Consider the following 21,197-nt stretch of genomic DNA (forward strand, 5'->3'; position numbering starts at 1 on the left):
AGCCAAGAGATAGTTGTCACTTGTCACTCAGTGCTTCTTTTGTGAGTCTTTGGTTTATTCAATTGTTAATTCCATACAATCAGTAACAGAGTAGGGTAGCTCTTTAAGGTTTAAGAGAAGCCTTCAAACATGTCTCATTTGATTCTTCTAGTACCTTAGTTTAGGAAAGTGGGCCAGGCGATGTTATCACCATTGTAAAATGGGGAATTTGGGACTCAGGTTAACTTGCCAAGCAGCAACTGACAAGTCTGATCTAGATCTTCCAATTGCTGTGTTTTTGTTCTTTTCGCTATGCATTCATTGCCAGTGGTTGCCAGGTAACTTTAGGGCTGGCTAAGCCTACATTTCTGTAAGGTTTAAGGGACAGCCATCCTCACCCACAGACGCTCTCTGTCTCCTCCAGGGTAGGGTGAACTCCTTCTGCCGTGGTCCCAGGAAGGGCAGGGGGGCGCTAGGCTCCAGTGCATCCAGGCTAGTCCCCAGGGGTGAGGGTTCCGAGGCCGCCTCGTTCTGAGTCATCACTCCTATGGTGCCCGCGTCCCATTCACCATCACACGCACATGCACACGCTCACACACCCCCGGGTGGCTGCAGTGAGATGCCTTCCATCAATCCGGTCCCTACTCCGCACCTGTGGGGCAGGTGTGGCAAAGCATTCGGGGAGAGTTCCTAAATGCTGCTGGTCCAGGTGTGAGCAGGGTTGCCGTGCTGGCCCTCTGTCAGCTCCCTCCTGTGCGGGGCCCCAGAAGGCGCCCTCCTTTTATCCCCAGGATCAGCAGAGGCTGTGGCTTCCTGAGGGCCTGAGCTTCCTGCAGCTAGCCGTCCCCTGAGCTCCCCTGTAGCTTGTACATATGTGGTTGTGTGACACACCCTGGCCCCCGCGCTGTAACCACCATCCTGACGTAATGACTCCAGTTCCCTTACGTCCTAAACCCAAGTGTTAGGCTCTAGGCTCCTGTACTGTGTGTGTGCACTTAAAATTCTGTCCAATTAAGAAATAAATGTGGTTCCTTATGCAACACCAGGAAAAAAAAAAAAAAAAAAAAACTCAGGGGGTTTAGTCACATCAATGGTTGATTGTAAAAACAGCAATAACAGCAGGAGCCCGGAGGGCCAGCCCCAGAACGCAGCAAGGCAGGGCCAGGTGCCGGCTCCCTGACGTAGTGAAAGGGTCGAGAAGCGCGTCTTAGAGGGACCTGGACCCGGGGCCCTGGGTGCCCTGAATCCTGCTTGTCTATGAAATGCAGTTAACACATCAGCTGGACCTATTTCCCTAATGCAGAGTGACTCTTCTGTTATTTAAAGATGTAAAAAATGCTGGAGACTTGAGAAAAAGGGCCATGGAAGGTGCTATTGATGGTTCATCAATAAACCCTAAGGTGATTGTCAGTCCATTTCAGATACTTGTGGCAGCAAACAAAGCAGTTCATCTCTACAAACTGGGAAAAATGAAGACAAGAACTCTATCAACTGAAATTATTTTCAACCTTTCCCCAAATAACAATATTTCAGCTTTGAAAAAATTTGGTATCTCAGCAAATGACTCTTCAATTCTTATTGTTTACACTGAAGAGGGAGAAAAACAAAGAAATCAAGACCTAATATCTCAGGTTGAAGGTCATCAAGTTTCTCTAAAAAACCTTCCTGACATAACAAATACTGCAGAAGTCAAAAAGATATATAAACTATATTCACAAGAAGAAAGTATTGGAACATTATTGGATGGTATCATTTGTAGAATGTCAACAAAAGATATTTTGTGAAGTGACAAAAGTATTAAAAATTTTAAGCATCTATAAACAAACAAACAAACGAACAAAAAAACCCCAGCAATAACAGCAACAACCTCAAAAATAATATTAGCTGATAATTTCTCAGTGCATAATGGGTGCCACTCTTGTTTTAAGTATCACATTTGTATTAACAATTTGCTATTCACAATAAACCTGTGAGGTAGGTACTATTTTAATCTTCTCAACACTGGAGTGTATTGACCTACTATTTTTCCAATTTTATAAGTGATGAAACTGTATTCAAAGAACTCACATGACTTGTCCAATGTTTACACCACTACTAAATCATGGGGAGAAAAGCAGTGTGACTGAAGAATCTATGCAATTAACTACTTTACCATATTGTCCTCAGAGTTGGCTTTGATCGTTGGTTTTTTTTTTCAATAAAGAAAAGATAAAAAGAGATGAATTAAGAGATGAATCAAACAAATGAATTAGTGGCTCATTCTCTCCTATTTCCTTTTGTATCGGTAATACTCAGTCATTAACTGAACATAGACTAGAAATATATAGAGGCTTTTAAGAATAGTGAACTGTTTTGGAATAGATACATGTAGCTCAAGTACCGGAGGCTCCACGAAGAAATATTAATTGGGCTCTGAACCATGCAGATTAAGAAGCATACAAATATAAATCAAATCAGAATTGTTGAAATTAAAGAACATACTGCTCCATGAAATGATCCAAAATAGAAGCCCTGATTCCATGGTGGGAAAAACTGGCAAAACACCAAAACTTGAAAAACACATGCACAGACCTGAGACCATCCTCCAAAAATGTGTTTCTTTTTATCACCAACCTAAGTTTTATTATTTTCACATCTCTGGAAAAGCCTTGAAAACAGTGGTTAAAATACATTTAATATTTAACTTACCAAACTAACTTATTGTCAGTCATTTCAGCTGATGTTTCTGAAAGCCACATACTGCCTTTTTATTTATTTATTTTTCATGAATTGAACTCATCTTCAAATAGTGTTAACTTTAGGGCTGGCCAAGCAATTCCTTAAGCTCCTCCTATTCCTACATAACCAATTCTTTTCAGCATGGGGAATACAGAGAAAAGGGTATCAGGGAGCAAGAACTCCTTTCCCCTTCAAGGATCCTTCTAGCTGGACCAAGAGTCAAATTGACATGAGACAGATTAACAGAAGATAATCAAATGTAATAGTATGTACAGGGAATCTACGCAGACATAGGAATTCCAAAGACAGTCAGGAAAATGAGGAATATTTGTCATCCTGAACTAAGGAGCGGGGGGGTATTGGTCTGGAACTTGAGAGGAAAGGAATACAATTCACAGGGTAATAAGAAAAGCAGATGTTTCATAATTAGATGTTTGCCCTGCCATACAGATGGGTCACTCAGATAATATTTATGTCTGCTATTAACCCTTAATCTGGAAAAAATCTCCAACTTAGATTCTTCTATGCAGTTAAGGGAGGAGAAAAATTTCTCAGGAAACTATAGGGTCTCAATGGCCTTCACCTCAAATGGTCTGCATGCCACGTGGCTCATCTGGGGGCAGCCTGCCCTTGGCCCTTACAGTTCCCTCCTCTGAAACTTCAGAGAAGGTGACCTGGTATACTGTTTCATGTCCTTGAACTAGTCCCTTACTTCCAACAATAGGTCAGTTCAGTTAAGTTCATTTCATGAGGCAGTGATGCAGTTGTGTTCTCAAAGTTAGGCTTATGGTTCCAGTAGTCAAGTATTAAATGAAAAGTATTTCTATGGAAACAAAAGAAAAACAACAGTTAATGATTGGATCAAATTATAAACTGGTTTCTGAGTTCTCAGAGGTAGCCAGTCAAGATTTCTAGATGTCAGGCTCCAAGCATCTGCAGATAGTGAGGGCAAGCAGTGGCAATCTGACCGATTGTCCTGGTTTGTAGTTTAAGTGTCTGGGGATCTTTTTGAGTGGCCCACAGAGCAATAGACACAAAGATCATCTATACATCAACTATTGGGGCAATTTCCCTGCAGTTTATATCAAGTTGTTTATATTCAGTTTGAAGGGATTTAGAAAAAAGGGTAGTATTAGCTTTCAAATGATTCTAAGTCAAAAGATGGGGGAAAGCAATCGAATGTTAGTTTAGAGAGTTGTAGCCAGGCATTGGGGGACTAGAATAAACCAGGATTTAGTCCAGTTTATGATGAATAGTATCCAAATCAAATATCTACAAAAATGCACTATTGAAACAAATTTTCTCTCTATAATCGCTCTCATTTCTACCAAAGATAGCCAAATTAACACTACTTGCAAAATCAGTCTAGTTTCAAAAAACAAAATCAAAACTTGGCCTGATTATTTCCATAAGTCTTACAAGAACCATATAGATTATTTAAAAACTATTTACTGGAATTTTTCATTAGGAATCTCTAGACTGAACTTTTAACAGCCTCGGAAGGCCAGAACCCAAGCCAAATACTTGTCATCAGACTATGTCTACAATACATATAGATTTGGGTGAATTCCTTTCTTCTCGAGGTGCTCAAAGTATTGTCTCCTGCACCTGCTAGGAATGACCTTCTTTACTCACCTGGCAAGGCTCTGGGCAGTCTGTAAGCAAGGTACCAGGCTCTTATTTCCAAGGGGCTTTATTGACTCCATAAAGCCAAACTGAGTTCCTCAAAGCTGGTCATATCTGAGTGTATGCATGTCTCTCTCAAATATCACATTGCAGTCAAAACTTTAGTAATATAACCAATGAGTTCAGTTGTGTCCTGTCATAAGAAATATGGATTCTTACTGAACTTATGTAAATAAATATTTTGCCATAAAAATTTAAGAATACTACCTGAGAGTTTTTGAGTTCTAGAGGGTTCAGGCAGGGAGCAACATAAATGTTTCAATTTATTCACAAAGGCATATTTTATCAAATCATTGTCAGTTTGCTTAAAAGAAAAAGTTTTCTTAAATCAAGAAAAACAAAGCATTTTTTAAAAGTCAGCAATGTTACAAACAATAAGTTGTAAAATTTATAATTATATTCCTTAGTTATTCAAGTCCAATGATATTAATTCTTATTCTGCTTGAATTCAGTTTTTCTGGGCAAACCAGAAATTTTTACCTAGTTGAGTTTTATGATCTTAAGGCTATCAGACACCTGTCCTCAGAGTTCTTTCCATGAATCTCACTGAAGTTGAAACACATCTGCAGGAAGCTCTTACAAGAGTGTCTGAGTAACAGTGTAACTGTCTGTAAATGAGAAAAGACTTAAAAATGGCCATGCTTAAAGAGCTGATTCGAATTCATTGCAATGCAATTGATAAGGAAATCTGATTATTTTGAACACACACCACCTCAAGATAAAAACATACCTGGTTATTATCATTAGCTTTCTAGGAGTTTTTTACAATTTTTGGAAAACTTATTTTAATAACATATCTCTAGAAATAGAATCTAAGAGGGTTTAATATCACTTTTTCTTCCCATGTAGTTTAACATATGAGATAAGCCTAATTAGTTTAATTTCTCACAATGTTATTGTTTGGAAATGTTTCAGGGGCCCGCTGGAAAATTTCAGTTAGATTGTGGTCCAAAGGCCTTATTTTAGAATTTGATTTTGGGAAGTATGTCAAAAAATGCCAAAAGGTTTGAATATTGATTAAATACAAACAGAAATCATTATGAAACAATATTGAAGTATACATTTAATCAAAGTGACAATAAAAGATATCAAAGGCAAATACAGAAGGTTACATAGTTGTGAGCAAAACTTAGTTCTTTTAATATCAACACTCAGTTTTCCTATGTAATCAAGGGCATACATATAACAATATATTATATATAATGAACATAGCAAATTATTTTGGCAAAACATGGAATCCTTTTTTCTTTAGGTAGATAACTTCAAAGGTAAAGAAAAACTTTCGTTTATCGCGTTTATATTTTCTTATTAAGAGCAAACCAATATTCAAGAAATCTTTGTCCTTTTAATAAAGAGAACACAAATATTTTGCACTAGTGTACTTTTTTTTTTTAAGATTTATTTGTTTATTTTAGAGGCGGGGGAGCAGAGGGAGAGGGAGAGAGAAACCCAAGTAGATACAGGGCTGAGCACAGCCCCATGTGGGGCTCCATCTCAGGACCCTGAGATAATGACCTGAGCCAAAACCAAGAGTCAGATGCTTAACTGACTGAGCCAACCAGGGGCCCCTGCATTAGTGTGCTTTTGGTATTAGAACTAATTTGCTTACTTAAATTTATCTTAATTGTAGCAAGCATTGATCACACATGTAACTCCTCTCTAACGATTCCCTCTCCACACACCTGCAACCTGTTTACATTCAGACTTTGTCCTCAGTCTTCCCTCCCCAAATAACCAGCCTCACTTTAGGACAAAACCACTTTCTTTTCCACCAAACAGAACCATATTCTTATTCTTTATACTTTTTCTTACTGAAATCACAAATCTTACTTTCCTTGCATGGAAAGTTGTTTCCCTTATCATTTCCAGTAGTCTTCATTATATTGATTAGATTTTGTAATGGTTAGAAACCTTAATTTCTCATGAAAGCTGAGTAATGAGCAATTTTGAACTGTCTGTTACACAAGAGTTCTTTTAAAAAAAAAACATTTTATTTATTCATTTGAGAGAGAGGAGAGAGAGAGAGATGAATGCGCAGGAGCCCGGGAAGGTGCAGAGAAGCAGACTCCCCGCTGAGCAGGGAGCCTACCATGGGACTCTATCCCAGGACTCTGGATCATGACCTGAGCAGATGGCAGACGCTTAACCGACTGAGCCACCCAGCTGCCCCACAAGAGTTCTTTAGATTGGCAAATCTGTTAATATATTTCATAATTTTTAGAAACTTTTTCACAGTACAATTTTTCAATAAAGCATAAAGCATATTTACAAAAAGACCCAAATTTATCTTTAGTTTTTCTGTAATAAGACAAAAGTAGATAAACCCAAGTTTAGTACTTAATGCTTCATTATTTTATCTTATTTGGAAATAACCTAGATAGTCAACAAATTTAACTTGACTCATCATTTAACTTAACAGAACTTTGTTTTAGATTACCAAATATTTTGGGAGCTATTTAAAAGTTTATCCACTAATCTTTTCATTTATTTATATCTATTTAGTTTATTTGTTCTTAACAATTATGTTTAGACTACCTATAAAACTTCATGAGACACTAGACACAGTCAGCCATTCTAAGCTTTTTTTCTAAAAAAAATTGCAACAGGGATATCATGACCTTATTTGACTTTCAGTAACACAAGCAGAATAAAAGTTTTATATTTAATGCTGATGATTCTGAAGACAGACTTGTATATCTTAATTAAACCAAAGACGTTAAATTAACTATGATACCAAGTATTTTCCCAGATCATTTGAACCTGAAAACATCTGGGTTAGCTCTTATCTTTCTGAGTTTTAGAATAGCCAATCCTTACAAGGGCTTGCCTTTAAACTGATTAAATAGAGCCCTTTTACAAATTAATTTTAGCAACACCATCCAGAGGTAGAAAAAAATACCTCACATTTACAACATACATGGACACACATTTTAAAAATACACAGACAAGATGCAAACAAAATCTTACAGCTTTTGTTTTTACTAATATTTGTGCAGAGGATATTATAGGCTCAATTTTCAAAAAAACCTTACTCTTTTTTTTTTTTCTGATGAAAAACTTCTCCCTTAAGTTTGCATTTCAAAGAAAGGTTCTCATTTCCTAGAGAATACATCACAAAGGCACAGAGAGACTATCCAAGATTTTTCCAAGGTGGATATTTGGAATATATCTGTCCATTATCTGAGGTGTTAGACTCTGTAGTTTGTATTTTAAAAAAGGCCTCTTTTATTTTTCTTTCTTCAGTCTCAGGCAACTGTGGGCTGTGTTTACATTTAAAAGATATAGTAAGATTTATAATTTGAAGGGACAGAGAAAATGTAATTAAAAAAAAATTTCCCTAGAGTTTCAGGGTAATTGCTATTTAAAATTTACCTTTTTTAAGTACAGAACAATTTTGTTCCAAAATCCTGATCTTTTATAATATCCACAAACATTTTGATAGGAATAGGTGAGCTTTAGTGATTGATAAAGATAGGTGGGTTTTGACTTGCTTCTAGAGCTGAGGTTCTGGTTTTGCAGAAATTTGTAAGACAAAAACAGTTGTTTCTAATTCCCCAAAGAACCGGATTACAGCCTAAATATCAAGGGACAAGTTAGTCTTTTTAACAGAATTTGCTTCTTTATTTGAGGGGGAATTTTTAAATAAAATAGGAACCAAAAGATCTATGCCTTGATGAAGTCTGTGTAATGTATTTTAACAAAACCCTTTTTTTTTTTCTAGGTACATAATTCAATCTTGGCTCTATCAGCTCCTGAATATTGGCCTTCTACTGACCATTTGTAGGAGAGCATATGAAAAATTTTGGTCATCTTGTTTCCTCTCTGAAGGGAAGTTTGTGAATAGAGCCAAATAGTCTTTCTAAATTTGGTAGACTCTTTTGAAAGTAGAGATAAAGGGCTTTATAATTTAAAAGATCTGCTGCTGTCCGGGGAACACAAATTCTTTTGTGGTGGGGGTCTAGGATACACCTATAAAGGATATTGCCTAGTAATAATGTCTGAAATTGGCAGAGCCTGATTGCAAGAGCCCTGGAAGGTAGGCACAAAGCAAGCCCTATGGCCAGTCTGCGTGCTTTTGTTAAATTCATTTCTGGCTTTCAGCATTTACATGAACAACCTGTATACTTTATACCTAAAGATTAGGCCCAAGTGATCTCTGTAAATCTTCTAGGGAAATAAGGCTGGATTTTAAGAAGGGGATTTCACATTGGATAAGGACATTTATTTTTGTCCTAAGTCTGATTTTTGTTCTTTAATCTTGTCAAGGGAGTCCCTAAGATTAGCCATTATACTAATAAGACAAAAAGGGTGGTGTATTTCTGGTCTTCCATGAAAACATGAGATGTGTCGGATAAGGTCCACTAATCTGTGACACCAGGCTGGTGCTAGTGAGATGAAAATTTTCCAGCACCAACAAACAGTGAAGGTTGAGATGACAAAGGTTCCTATGGGCTCCTGCCTCTCCTGAGAAACTCCCCTAAGAGCTGGCACAGCAGGACAGAGAGACCCCAATAGACATTGGACTGGCCATCAAAGTGCACCCTATTAAGTGCATTCTTGGAAGGGTGGAGACCGAAGAGAATATTCTCACTGGTGAAAAAACAAGCTTTTAGGACATAGAACAAGATGAAAGAAAAACTTCCATGTGAAACAAAAATGGACTTTTGGGACTTCATCAAGATAAAAAGCTTTTGCACAGCAAAGGAAACAGTCAACAAAACAAAGAGGCAACCTACAGAATGGGAGAAGATATTTGCAAATGACACTACAGATAAAGGGCTGGTATCCAAGATCTATAAAGAACTTCTCAAACTCAACACCCAAAAAACAAATAATCGAGTCAAAAAATGGGCAGAAGATAAGAACAGACACTTCTCCGAAGAAGAAATACAAATGGCTAACAGACACATGAAAAAATGTTCATCATCATTTGCCATCAGGGAAATTCAAATCAAAACCACATTGAGATGCCACCTTACACCAGTTAGAATGGCAAAATTTGACAAGGCAAGAAACAAATGTTGGAGAGGTTGTGGAGAAAGGGGAACCCTCTTACACTGTTGGTGGGAATGCAAGTTGGTACAGCCACTTTGGAAAACAGTGTGGAGGTTCCTCAAAAAATTAAAAATAGAGCTACCTTATGACCCAGCAATTGCACTCCTGGGTATTTACCCCAAAGACACAGATGTAGTGAAAACAAGGGGCACATGCACCCCAATGTTCATAGCAGCAAGGTCCGCAATAGCCAAACTGTGGAAAGAGCCGAGATGCCCTTCAACAGAAGAATGGATAAAGAAGATGTGGTCCATATATACAATGGAATATTACTCAGTCATCAGAAAGGATGAATACCCAAGTTTTATATCAACGTGGGTGGGACTGGAGGAGACTATGCTAAGTGAAATAAGTCAGGCAGAGAAAGTCAATTATCATATGATTTCACTTATTTGTGGAACATAAGGAATAGGGTGGAGGCCATTAGGAGAAGGAAGGGAAAAATGAAGGAGGGAAATCAGAGGGAGAGATGAACAATGAGAGACTATGGACTCTGAGACACAAACTGAAGGTTTTAGAGGGGAGGGGGGTAGGGGGATGGGTTAGCCTGGTGATGGGTATTAAGGAGGGCACGTACTGCATGGAGCGCTGGATGTTATACGAAAACAATGATACGTGGATCACTACATCAAACAATGAATCATGGAACACTACACCAAAACAAATGATGTAATATATGGTGATTAACATAACAATAAAAAATTTAAAAAAAAACTAATGATGTATTGTATGGTGACTAACATAACATATTAAAATTAAATTAAATTAAAAAAAGAGAAAAACTTCTATGTGGAAAAAGTACATTAACTGCTTTATCTAAGCCTTGGATCTCTTGGAGCCACACTCATACCTAGGAGAGTTGTGCCACCGTGTGCTGTTTCATAGCACACCTCGTTGCGTGGAAGTTATCTTGAAGGTGGTGGACCGCCTAGTATCAATCTGACCCATCTGTGACCAACTTCTCCTATCATGGGAGTCTTTCAGTTTGGTGGCTGAATGGTCTAACAGGTTTTAAATGCTCGACTCCTGCCCACCAGATTTGTAGCTTTGCCTTCCACAGTTGTCCATCGACAACAGCCTTTACCTCATGCGCTCACATTCCAAGTCAGTTTGACCAACAACATGAAAGACACAGACAAAAGAAAACAAAGATGATCTCTGGGAGGAAAGGGATCGGTAACCAAAGAGTTGCTAAGCCAAGGGACTACTTCCACAGATATTTTCTCCTTCTAATCTAAATTTAGGAAGAGAGAAAAACGACTCTCACCACTGTTGCTCCATTGAACTCCGCAGATGGATTCCGGGGGCTGACATGGTAAGAAATCCTACGCTCCGCGGCCTGTATGTCGGATTTCCCAGGATCTCTCAGCGGCAGCTATATCTAGGGCAAGCAGTGTCTGGCGAGTGAAAGGATCCCCGTCCACTATGCCAACTTTCCCGGAGCAAGAATTCCTGTTCCCTTCAAATGTTCTTCTACCTCGATTAACAGACAGATTCACAGGAGACGATAAAATTGAACTGTGTACGAACAGGCAATCCCCACAGACTCGGAAATCACGAAGACTATCTGGCAAAATGAAGTATATATGTCATCCTGAACTACGGAGAACGGGTCTGGGACTTTAGAGGAAAGCATTAAAAGACAAACACAGGCCCCAGATGGTGTCACTTCGTCAGAGTTCTCAAATCAGTGCTCAATACATAATCTTATTGCAGTTTCAATGTCTGACTGGGTTGGAAACCCAGAAATGTAGAAGTTTTTGGTCTGTGCCACTGAGTCTGCCACCTGGGTCCTCTCCATCCCCCAAAGAAAGATGAGGTAATCTGCATGAGACATCTTGCCTTCCCCCCTAGAACCAGCTCACCTGGAACAATCTTTTTCTTTTGCTAATAACCTTCTTGTCCCCCATCATTCTCTTATAAAAATCTTCCATTTTGAACAACTCTTGGAGTCTTTGAACTCTACTTGCTAGAGAGGGTGCTGCCTGCTTCATGAACTATTTAATAAAGACAATTAGGTCTTCACATTTACTTAGTTTAATTTTGTTTTTTAACAGAAGAAATGCAATTCACAGGGCAATAAGAAGAACAGACATTTCATAAGCAGCTGTTTGTCCTGCCATACACATGAGTCACTCAGATAAAATTTATCTCTATTGGTCAACCTAATTCTGAAAGAAGACCCTCAATTTCGATTCTTCTATGCAGTTAAGAGAGGGGTAAAATTTCTCTTGAGCTTGCAGGGTCTCAAACTGCCTTCTGTTTGAAACAGTCTGCATACCAGGGGTGCCCCGCTGGCTCAGTAAAGCATATGACTCTTAATCTCAGAGTTGTGAGTTTGAGCTCCACGTTGGGGGTAGAGTTTACTTAAAAAATAAATAAAAGAGTTTACTTAAACAATAAATAAAAGAAAAAGAAAAAAAATAAGCAACCTTAAAAAAATAGTCTGCATACCGAAGTGGCCCATCTTGGGGTGGCCTGCCCTTGGTCCCTACAAAGGTAATACATTGTTTCTGAGAATACCATATAGACTACTTGTGACTGTATTCCTATGCTCCTTTGTCATAGGAATGGTGGTGGCAACAATGGGTAGGGTGTTGCAGAAGCAGAGTGACTTCCTTTTGGGATCCTCCACTGCTGGTGGATCCCCCCTCTCCCCGAACATCATATCTTTTGTAGTATCTTCTGGGCCAAACAAAAGCTGGCAAACATTTGGTGAACAGAACTTTCTTTGGATTCAGAGTGAATATAAGAAATTAGAAAACAAAATAGCAAAATATACTTGCAAATGCAAATAGGTGTTGGACAGAAGGACAATCAATGCAGAAAGTTACCAGACAGAAGAACAATGATGGGGAATGTTTGAACTTCAGAGAGAGAGAACAAAAGTTGACAGGGACGCTCATCCTTCATTTCCTCTATATCTCTCTCCCGGTGGACTTTTCTTATTTTTCGTAATTAGAGAGCAGTTTCCCCTCTTTATCTTTTACCTATGAAAAGTCTAAGGTAGAGGACATCACAGCACACTCCAGACTGAGACGCAACAGGGGTCTACTGCTGGTCACAAGAAGACAGGTCAAGATATGATAAAAATTCTTTTTTTTTTGGAAGATTTTTATTTATTTATTTGACAGAGAGAGAGAGCACAAGTAGGCAGAAGGGCCGGCAGAGGGAGAGGGAGAAGCAGACTCCCTGCTGAGAAGGGAGCCCGCCCGATGTGGGGCTTGATCTAACTTTGAGATCACAACCTGAGCTGAAGGCAGATGCTTAGCCGACAGAGCCACCCAGGTACCCCTGATAAAAATTCATTTTAACAAATTAAAAAATTATTACATCTTCATAGAAAAATATCAAAAGGTATAGAACATCATCTTACAAAATGTAAAAGTCGATGTCTCCAGCCACTAGTTTGAATTATAGACAACAAGCAAATCAAAACTTTCCTATGCAACTCCCCAAAGGTTATGCTTACAGCAATGTGTGTGTGTGGTCTTATTACCCAAATAGCATTTTATCCTATATAACCAAAAAAATTACATTCATGTGTCATTTGTTTATTAAATAACATATTTTTCTGTATTGTTATATATCTATCTTTTTCAGAGTTGTATAGAGTAATAGGCTATTTTAATGGTTAAAGAGTAATAGTTAATAATAAATAATAGTTTAGTATTTTATTTATTGTGTAATGTGTTCCATTGTATGAATCTAATTGATCATTTCATCATTGATAAAATTAGTGTTTTTATAAGTTATTTGTTGTTTTGTTTATTTTCTATATAATTATTTATTTTTTAAGATTTTTAAAATTTATTTGACAGAGAGCACAAGCAGTGGGGCAAGCAGAGGGAGAGGGAGAAGCAGGCTCCCCACTGAGCAGAGAGCCCGATGTGGGACTCGATCCCAGGACCCTGGGGATCATGCCTTGAGCTGAAGGCAGGTGCTTAACAACTGAGCCACCCAGGTGCCCCTCTATATAATTATTTCTTTATCAATTACACCTCAATATAGATCTCTGGGTACCAATGCCAGTATAGTTTTCTTGCTTTGACATTTTCTCTACCATACTGAAATTGTTCTCACAGTAAACTATTCACATTACAGAATGGTATCCTGGCTTCTCAGGTCCACTTGAGACTGGTGACCTAGAAGTAATGCTTGCTTTCCCTTCCTTACTTTGGATCTAACACTAGTTAACCATATCCATGCGCCTCAGGCAGTTTTAATCAACAGAAAGTCCCTGTTCCTCTCATCTTTTCCCTGCGGTGGGCCTCAGAGCACTAACCAACATAAGTGTCTGGTAGAATGTTGACTGGGAGATAGATTACTTAAAAGGTTGCTCATTTTGTACTTTTTTTTTTTTTCCAGTTCATCTGTTACCTCTGAGAAAGAGGAGCAGAAGTCAATCCTGGACAGTTAAAAATTCCCTGGAGTCATGGCTCTTGTCTATGGTATAGGGTCAGGTGTCCCGCCAGGATCAAGCGCAGAACACGGGATCTTGTAGGGCAATTTAATAATGGGCAAAGTTGGGTTTGACAGGATGCTCACCAAACTGTATTATTATGCTCATCAAACTGAATGAATACTTTAGCGGGCTCACTCAACTAGTCTCATTAACTACAAGTAGTATGTGTTAAGCTCAGTATTATTAGCTTTCAGTTTGCCAAAAGCTGTTGAGGAATCAAGCCACAAAGGAAATGTTTATCTGCAAGAGGACGATGAACATGAGGATGCTGACCATGAGGGTGTATTCCTTTTTAGGGCTTGACTGTTGCAACTCTCTCTCTCTCTCTCTCTCTCTCTCTCTCTCTTTCCTTAGTTTTTGCTACCCTTGAAGGCAGACCTTTGGGTAAGAATACATTTGGTGGGACCACAACGGCTGTATTCTTCCTCCCCCGGAATTCATGCAAGAAGCAAAACTGGGGCTTCTCCGTCGTCATGTAATGGCCTCAAATGAAAGCCTTGTCACCGGGGCGGGGGCTGGAAGGCACTGGAGCGCCACAGCACAGAGAGCATCCGAATTCCCTCCTCTGTCGCTGACTGGTTGAAAACTGGGAGGCAACGACCAGCCTCCAGCTGCTCGACTCTCGATTGGCTGCGAAGAGGTGGCAATCAGGGCGGGCCGAGGCTCTGCACTGCTTCCAGCTCTATGCTGCTGCCGCGGTCCTGCTGCGCGGTCGCTGCTGCAGCCGCCACCCGGGTCCCTTCGACCGTGCCTCTGCGTGGGGGCTGCCTCCTCGGCTCGGGTCGCAGACACCATGGTGAGTGCCTCCAGCCGGGGCAGGCTAGGAACCTCACGCCGTGCCGCGCCGGGCCTGGATGCCCAAGGGAACCCGCCGCGCCACCCGAGCTTGGAGCCGGGTCGGGGGAACGCACCGCCGGCCGCGGGAGCAGTCTCGCTGTTTTGCCTGTGTCCTGGGCAGGGGTGGTGGGAACGCTGGGGTCGCGACGGGGGCGGTCAGTGCCTTCGCTCCTGAGGGGAAGGTCCGCCACTCTGCATCGCGCCGCGACTTCCCGGGCTCGGGAAGGGGACTTGCGGCTGAGGCGCGGCGGCTTTTCGGCTCAGGCGGACCCCACCGGCGTGGGTGGCTGAGGGCCAGAGGCGGGGGACGTGCCGGGTTCGCGTCCCCTTTGCCACACTTTCCCGGATGCCCACTCTGCTTCGGAGCGGTGACAGGTGAGCGGAGGGGTAAGAAGGTGGCGTGGCGATAGGGTGGACGGTGGCGGAAAGGATCGGCCTTTGATTGGGGTGGAGGTGGCGCGCGTCTGATGCCTCTCTTTAGCACCGAGTACCCCGAACCGAGCGGAGCTAGAGGACGGGGGACAAGGTTAAACCAGAGCTGTGGCAGCTGATGCTGCAGCCCACCCTCGAGCCCCTTCCCACCCACCGCTGGTCCCTGACGTTCAGGTTTCCCCTGTCCCTGCAGTATGGATTTGTGAATCACGCGCTGGAGCTGCTGGTGATCCGCAATTACGGGCCGGAGGTGTGGGAAGACATCAAGTAAGTGACTGGCCCCTCTAGCTTGGGCCCCGCTCTGGCGACGCGCGCTGCGTGTGCGTGTGTGTGTGTGTGTGTGCGTGCGTGTGCGCGCGCGGGGTGGGGTGGGGTGGAGTGGGGGTGGGGGGCGGCCCGGGGCGGCCCCGGCACTGTCCCCCGCGCCTCATTGCATCCTCCGCTTCCTGCCTGGGTCGCTGGCGCGCGTCCTCGGAGATGCCTCCGCCCGCCGCTCCCCGCTGCAGCTGCGCTCCCACGCTCCGGAGCGGGGACCCGGAGAGGAGCGGCGGCCGGGGCGGGGCTGCGAGGGCGAAAGCCAGGGGAAGGAGCCCCCGGGGTCACCGCGGCCTCCCGACCCGGCCTGAGCGTGGGAACGCTCTGCCAGCGCCCCGGCGGCTCCGAGCCTCTGCAAGCCGGACGACTCCCACGCGGAGAGGGGCCCCGGGGACCACTAAGGCCTCCGCGACGTTCAGAGAGCCTGAGGCCTTAGAAACAAACAGGAAACCTTGGCTCGTTTAGAATTCACACACCTCGCAGACACATAAAATAGTTAAGCCTTTTTAGTGTGCCCTTCTCTTGAGATGATTTCTTGAGCAACTGAATCAAGTGCATTTATTCATTTGAAATAAAGTAAAATTGGAATTTTTTTCTTTCATTTTATCAAAATCTACCCCATCCCCCCCCCCCCCCCCCTTTTTGGCTTCTACTATGGTGAAGGCTGCCTTGTAGGAGAGCAGCCTAGTTTTAGTCTAGCGCCGGCGGTACTTTAGATGGGGACGGAAATAACCACAGCCACCTGAGACTTTGAGCCTGTTGGAATGATGGGTCATTTCCGCGGGCACGTTGAACATTTCGATCTAACAAAATTCTCTCTTCTCTTACTCTGGTGAAATTTGCGTTTGACTTGTATAGATGAGCACAACCCAACTAGCTACACCAAAACCATGTATAAGGGTTTTCATACTGGAGCGATGGAGCAACAATTGGTCACACTGAAATGGAAGTAGAGGAAATGATTACCTGGGTGGGCGGAGGAGAACACATTGTTATTCTTTACTTTCATTTCCTGACCTCACTGATTTCATTTTGTTATATCAAGTAGGTGGTGTTTTCATGCTATTTTTTTCTAAATACATTGCAACTGTTGGCAATCAATTCTAACAAGTCTTATTATGCAGTTACATGCTAATGAGTTCTTTTAAATATCCGTTTCCAAGGAAACGGCCAGGGTTAAATATTAAGCTCTAGAATGCGACTTTTCTCTCCCTTGGTTCTGTACAGTTGAGCGTGGTTTCATGTTCCATGAGCCATTTATGTTACCCACAGGGCATATCCACATATTATAAAGAGAAGTGGAGATTTGGAAATTATGGATTGAATCAAATGAGTATTTAGGTACTAAAGCTTACTTAGGGATTTGAATAAAGTAGATTTGGATCTACTTCATAATTTTTATTATGCTTGTTAGAGTTATAGAGAAGGCAGACGTCAAAAGCAAGATTTTAGAATGTAATTTAAGTATAGGATTATCTTTAAGCCACTTTGTGAATTTATAAAAGCATCATGCATATCACTCACATGTTTTCTCGTCCATAATACAGAAATCTCCAAATTTCTGGGAGAATATGCTATGACAATATACTTGAAATTTGAGGGCACAATAAAAGATAGCTATTATGGCTAAATAGCTATTATGTGTTTTAACCAGATTTAGAGTGTATGTCCTACCCATTACCAACTTAAATCACTGTTAAATACAAAGATGAAAAATATGCTTTATAGAGAAATGTATCAAAAATTTTAAAAATTAAATTATCACTGATTTGTTTGTATTGGCCACATTTTCCCCAGAGAAGGTCAAAATATCGAAAAATATTCAAATTCCACTGGTGTGAGAACGTAACTCTGTCAAAGTAGGCTAAGAACTTTGTTACATTCTACTTTAAAAAATAGTGTATTGATTTTTAATTAAACATCAATATCTTTTAACTCACTAATTTATCTCTAAGTATTTCTGGACAGTATTCTTAATCTGTCTTAACACTTAACACTGTTCAAGTGTTGATAATTTAAATCACTCAAAATCTTTTTTTCCGGTAAAATGAAACAAATCATATGGGTCTTTTTATATGTACCCCTGCAACAATTATGTACCCCAGCAAGGGGAATACTGTTAGTTAAACTAGTGTTGTAATACAGGTGTTAACTTTAATCCTTTTTTGTCTGAGCATCCCTTTTGTTGGAGCCCTTATTGTCTTGGGTACCATTTAGGATCTGGAATAGAGAACATTGTTCAGTTTTCTGTGTTGAGAGGGATTAAAGCAGCTCATTGGTTTCCAACCCAGTCAGTACCCCTGAGGGGTGACTTTGTACTCCCTGGAAGAGCATTTGCTTAGCACAGCAAAGAGATTCTCACTGCCTAGGGGCAGGAGAGGAGAATTTGGAGGAGCTTAATTTGAACATGCTCCTTGGAAGATTCTGATGCCTGCTCTCAATTTCGTCTTCTACTCCAGGAGGGAAGGATCACTGGTTCAATATGCAAAATATACAATACACTTTCTGTTTTAACTTTTTATGAAAAACTAAATGTGTGTATTTTTTTTTTTTTGTCTCCGTAAGTACCAAACATCTCTATCTTCCGTTTTGGTCTGTGAGAAACTATATAAATCAATATTTATAAAACTTTATATAACTTTTTTTGGTTTAGTAGGAAATAACTATCCATTCTTCATGAGAAAGGATGCCAAACATTTAATGACAAATAAAACCCTAAGTAACAGATTCCAGACAGCAAATTCTAAGTGGTAGGAGCCAAAAATGCTTCATTGTAAACTCTGTATCCACTTACACTCTTACCAATCATATAACCATTTCACAGAGGCTTTAAATTCCTCCTTTTAAGAAAAAAAATCTAGACTAAGGGTCAGCAAACATTCTCTTAAAGGGCCAGATAGTAAATAATCCAGGTGCTGCAGGCCAAGAGTCAATATTGAGGATATTATGTAGGTATGGACATAACTGTTAAAATGTGACTCTCTAAAATATAAAAATGATTCTTTGCTCTCAGACCAGACAATTAGGGCAGTGGCCTGGATTTAATCCATAGCTTGTAGTTTGCTAACCTCTGATCTAGACCATCTATACATATGAAAAAGAAAAAGAGACCTCTGAATCTACTTTAAATCTTGTTTTGTTGGTTTCTTTTCAGTTTTCAGATGGTCCTTTCTAGAAGCCGTGGTCCCAAGGTGATGAAAAAAATCAATCATCATTTCAGAGAAACATGAAGTCAGAATATAGCTATTAGAAAAGCACTTAACTACTTGATATAATCATATCTGTTATTCTTCCATCATCCCTGGCAAAACTAATCGTTGCATCAAATTAATGGGTTCAATTTTAGATTGGTTTAACTTCACTGAAACATAAAGATGGATTCAAAAAACTGAAAAAAATCTAAGATGATTAAAAGTTTATTAAAAACAAGCAAACAAAATGCCTTCCTAAAAACTACTTTGCCTCGAGTTGAGCAGGCCAAGGAACAAATTAAAAATAGATATGAAACTCCATAGTGCTATACAGTACATGGCTTAGCCCTTCTCTGTCTTAATAAAAGGTATGAGATAAATATTTGGATTGAAATTTTAGTATGAGATTTGAAAATGATGTAATCACACCATTAGTTGGTACGTGTTGGAGCAATTCCTCTAGAAGGCTGTCCATTATCTTCCTTGAATAAAGAATTCATATATGTTTAGTATGGTTTTATCTGATTTACCCACAGAAGGGCATCATACTTTTTCATTCATTGATTTATTCCTTTTTTTTTTCATTTTCTAGTTAAGCTTAGTCTTCATGAGCATAGTGTAGTGTTTTAGGCACTGAGGGTAGAAAAGTAAGATATACTCCTTGCCTCTAAATAAAATCTTATGCTACTAACTCTTTTCAGAGTTATCAGGATATTTTTGTCTTATTTTTTCTTGACTTTTCTGCCTGTAACACAGACATGGAAAGATTTCTGCCTGTAACTCAAGCATAGAAACATGCTTATCTTCCGGTTTTGAAATTAATGTATCTAGTTGAATTTGCTAATCACAAATTAATCATTATGGTTCATATAGGCAAGTGCTTTGCTATAAGCTAGTTATGTGACTTTCCCAAGTTGCCTAAGTTTTCTAAGCCTCGCGGAGTAAGGAAAACATAATACCTATTGTATAGAGTTGTTGTAACATGTTGAAAAATATCTGAAAGTGCTTAGCACAGTTTTTGAAAAGGAACTATTTAATAAGTGGTAGCTATTATTAATTTCACTCTAGAACCAAAATTTTTCAACTTTTCTCTTCCCCAGCTCACCTGAAAGATACGAAGTTCTCCTTTAAGCAACAGTAGTAGCTCATTGAGGTCTACATAACTAAACGCTCCCTCATCACTCTAGGACAAGTAGTCACTTCCTTGTCATTTTCACTTGTTTTTCCCTTTTGTCCATTCTGTGCAACTGGTACCAGTTCTTTGAATTTGAAGTGCCCCTTAGACTCTCCTCTTCTTTCATTCTGGCTCCTAGCACTTTCCTTTGTCCTCTTAACAGCACTATGACTGGGTTCTCTGTGTCTGGTTTGCCCCACCCATCCTCTCCATTCTGCAGATTGTGGGAAGATTGTTACTTTCATGCCGCTGCTTCCACTTTGGAATCAATCTTACATTTTTCTCATCCTCCCTCACCTAATCCTTATTTATTGTTTGAAAATGTAGCATTTGCTCCTCATATATAGTTTATAAAAAAAAATTAAAACAAGCAAAATAAGGCACTATGTTTTGCCATATTTTATTTATTTTATTTATTTTAAGATTGTATTTATTTATTTGATAGGGAGAGAGAGATAGTGAGAGAGAGCACAAGCAGGGGGAGCGGCAGGCAGAGGCAGAGGGAGAAGCAGGCTCCCCGCTGAGCAAGGAGCCTGATGGGGGCTTGATCCCAGAACTCTGGGATCATGACCTGAGCTGAAGGCAGACGTTTAACCCACTGAGCCACCCAGTGCCCCTTATGTTTTGTCATATTTTAATCAGATTTTCATATTCATGAGGCCATACAATTAAATTTCTATACCTTTCTGTACCCTTGTTCAAGTAGGTTTTTATATATCACTGGTACTCTATATTTTAAAAATTGTTTAAAATTTCCAGTCTTTTCCTCTATGCAATTTCAGTTGAGTGCAACAGTACCCATTTGAAATTGGAAAGACTTTTCCAGCTCATTTTTTTCCTGGTTTATTGAGATATAATTGACACATAACATTGTGTAAGTTTAAGGCGTACAATGTGTTGATTAGATACATTTATTAAGTGTGAAATGATTGCCACCATAGTATTAGCTACCACTTCTATTACACAGTTACCATTTCTTTTTTTGTGGTAAGAACATTTAAGATCTACTCTCTTAGTAACATTCAAGTATATGATACAATGTTATTAGTTATAATCAGTTTGTTAATCTTACAACTGGCAGTCTTACCCTTTGCACAACAGCTCCCCATTTCCCCCACCCCCACCCCCTGGTAACTGCCACTTTACTCGTTTCTCTGAGTTTGTCCTTTGTAGATTCCACAGATAAGTGAGTGCAATATTGTTTGTTGTTTGTTTATTTTTAGTGATAAAGCTGAGTTTCCAAGAGGTTAAAGGACTGTCCTAGGGGGTTATATACAGGAAGCTAAAAGGTCAGGACTCCAACCCTGCTTTTCTGGTGCCAAGATAGAAATGCTTCTCTTAAGAT

At 40.1% G+C, this 21,197-nt stretch overlaps 1 protein-coding gene and 1 pseudogene across 4 annotated transcripts in view; both read left to right on the forward strand.

Moving 5' to 3' along the window:
- Positions 1 to 1,241: 1,241 nt before the first annotated feature.
- On the forward strand, positions 1,242 to 1,763 carry LOC113925751 (annotated as a pseudogene).
- A 12,803-nt stretch (positions 1,764 to 14,566) lies between these two features.
- Positions 14,567 to 21,197, forward strand: part of GUCY1B1 (guanylate cyclase 1 soluble subunit beta 1) — a 46,126-nt gene continuing 39,495 nt past the window's right edge. For 3 of the 4 annotated variants that reach the window (XM_027598820.2, XM_027598822.2, XM_035726145.1), the window contains exons 1-2: positions 14,567 to 14,699; positions 15,366 to 15,439. In XM_027598820.2, the coding sequence (XP_027454621.1) occupies positions 14,697 to 14,699; positions 15,366 to 15,439 (77 nt within the window). In that variant the 5' untranslated portion in view covers positions 14,567 to 14,696. Of the gene's footprint in view, positions 14,700 to 15,365; positions 15,440 to 21,197 lie in introns of those variants that run through there. The other variant, XM_027598821.2, reaches the window with a different exon arrangement.

The sequence above is a fragment of the Zalophus californianus genome, chromosome 2, assembly GCF_009762305.2.
Source record: "Zalophus californianus isolate mZalCal1 chromosome 2, mZalCal1.pri.v2, whole genome shotgun sequence".
NCBI lineage: Eukaryota > Metazoa > Chordata > Mammalia > Carnivora > Otariidae > Zalophus > Zalophus californianus.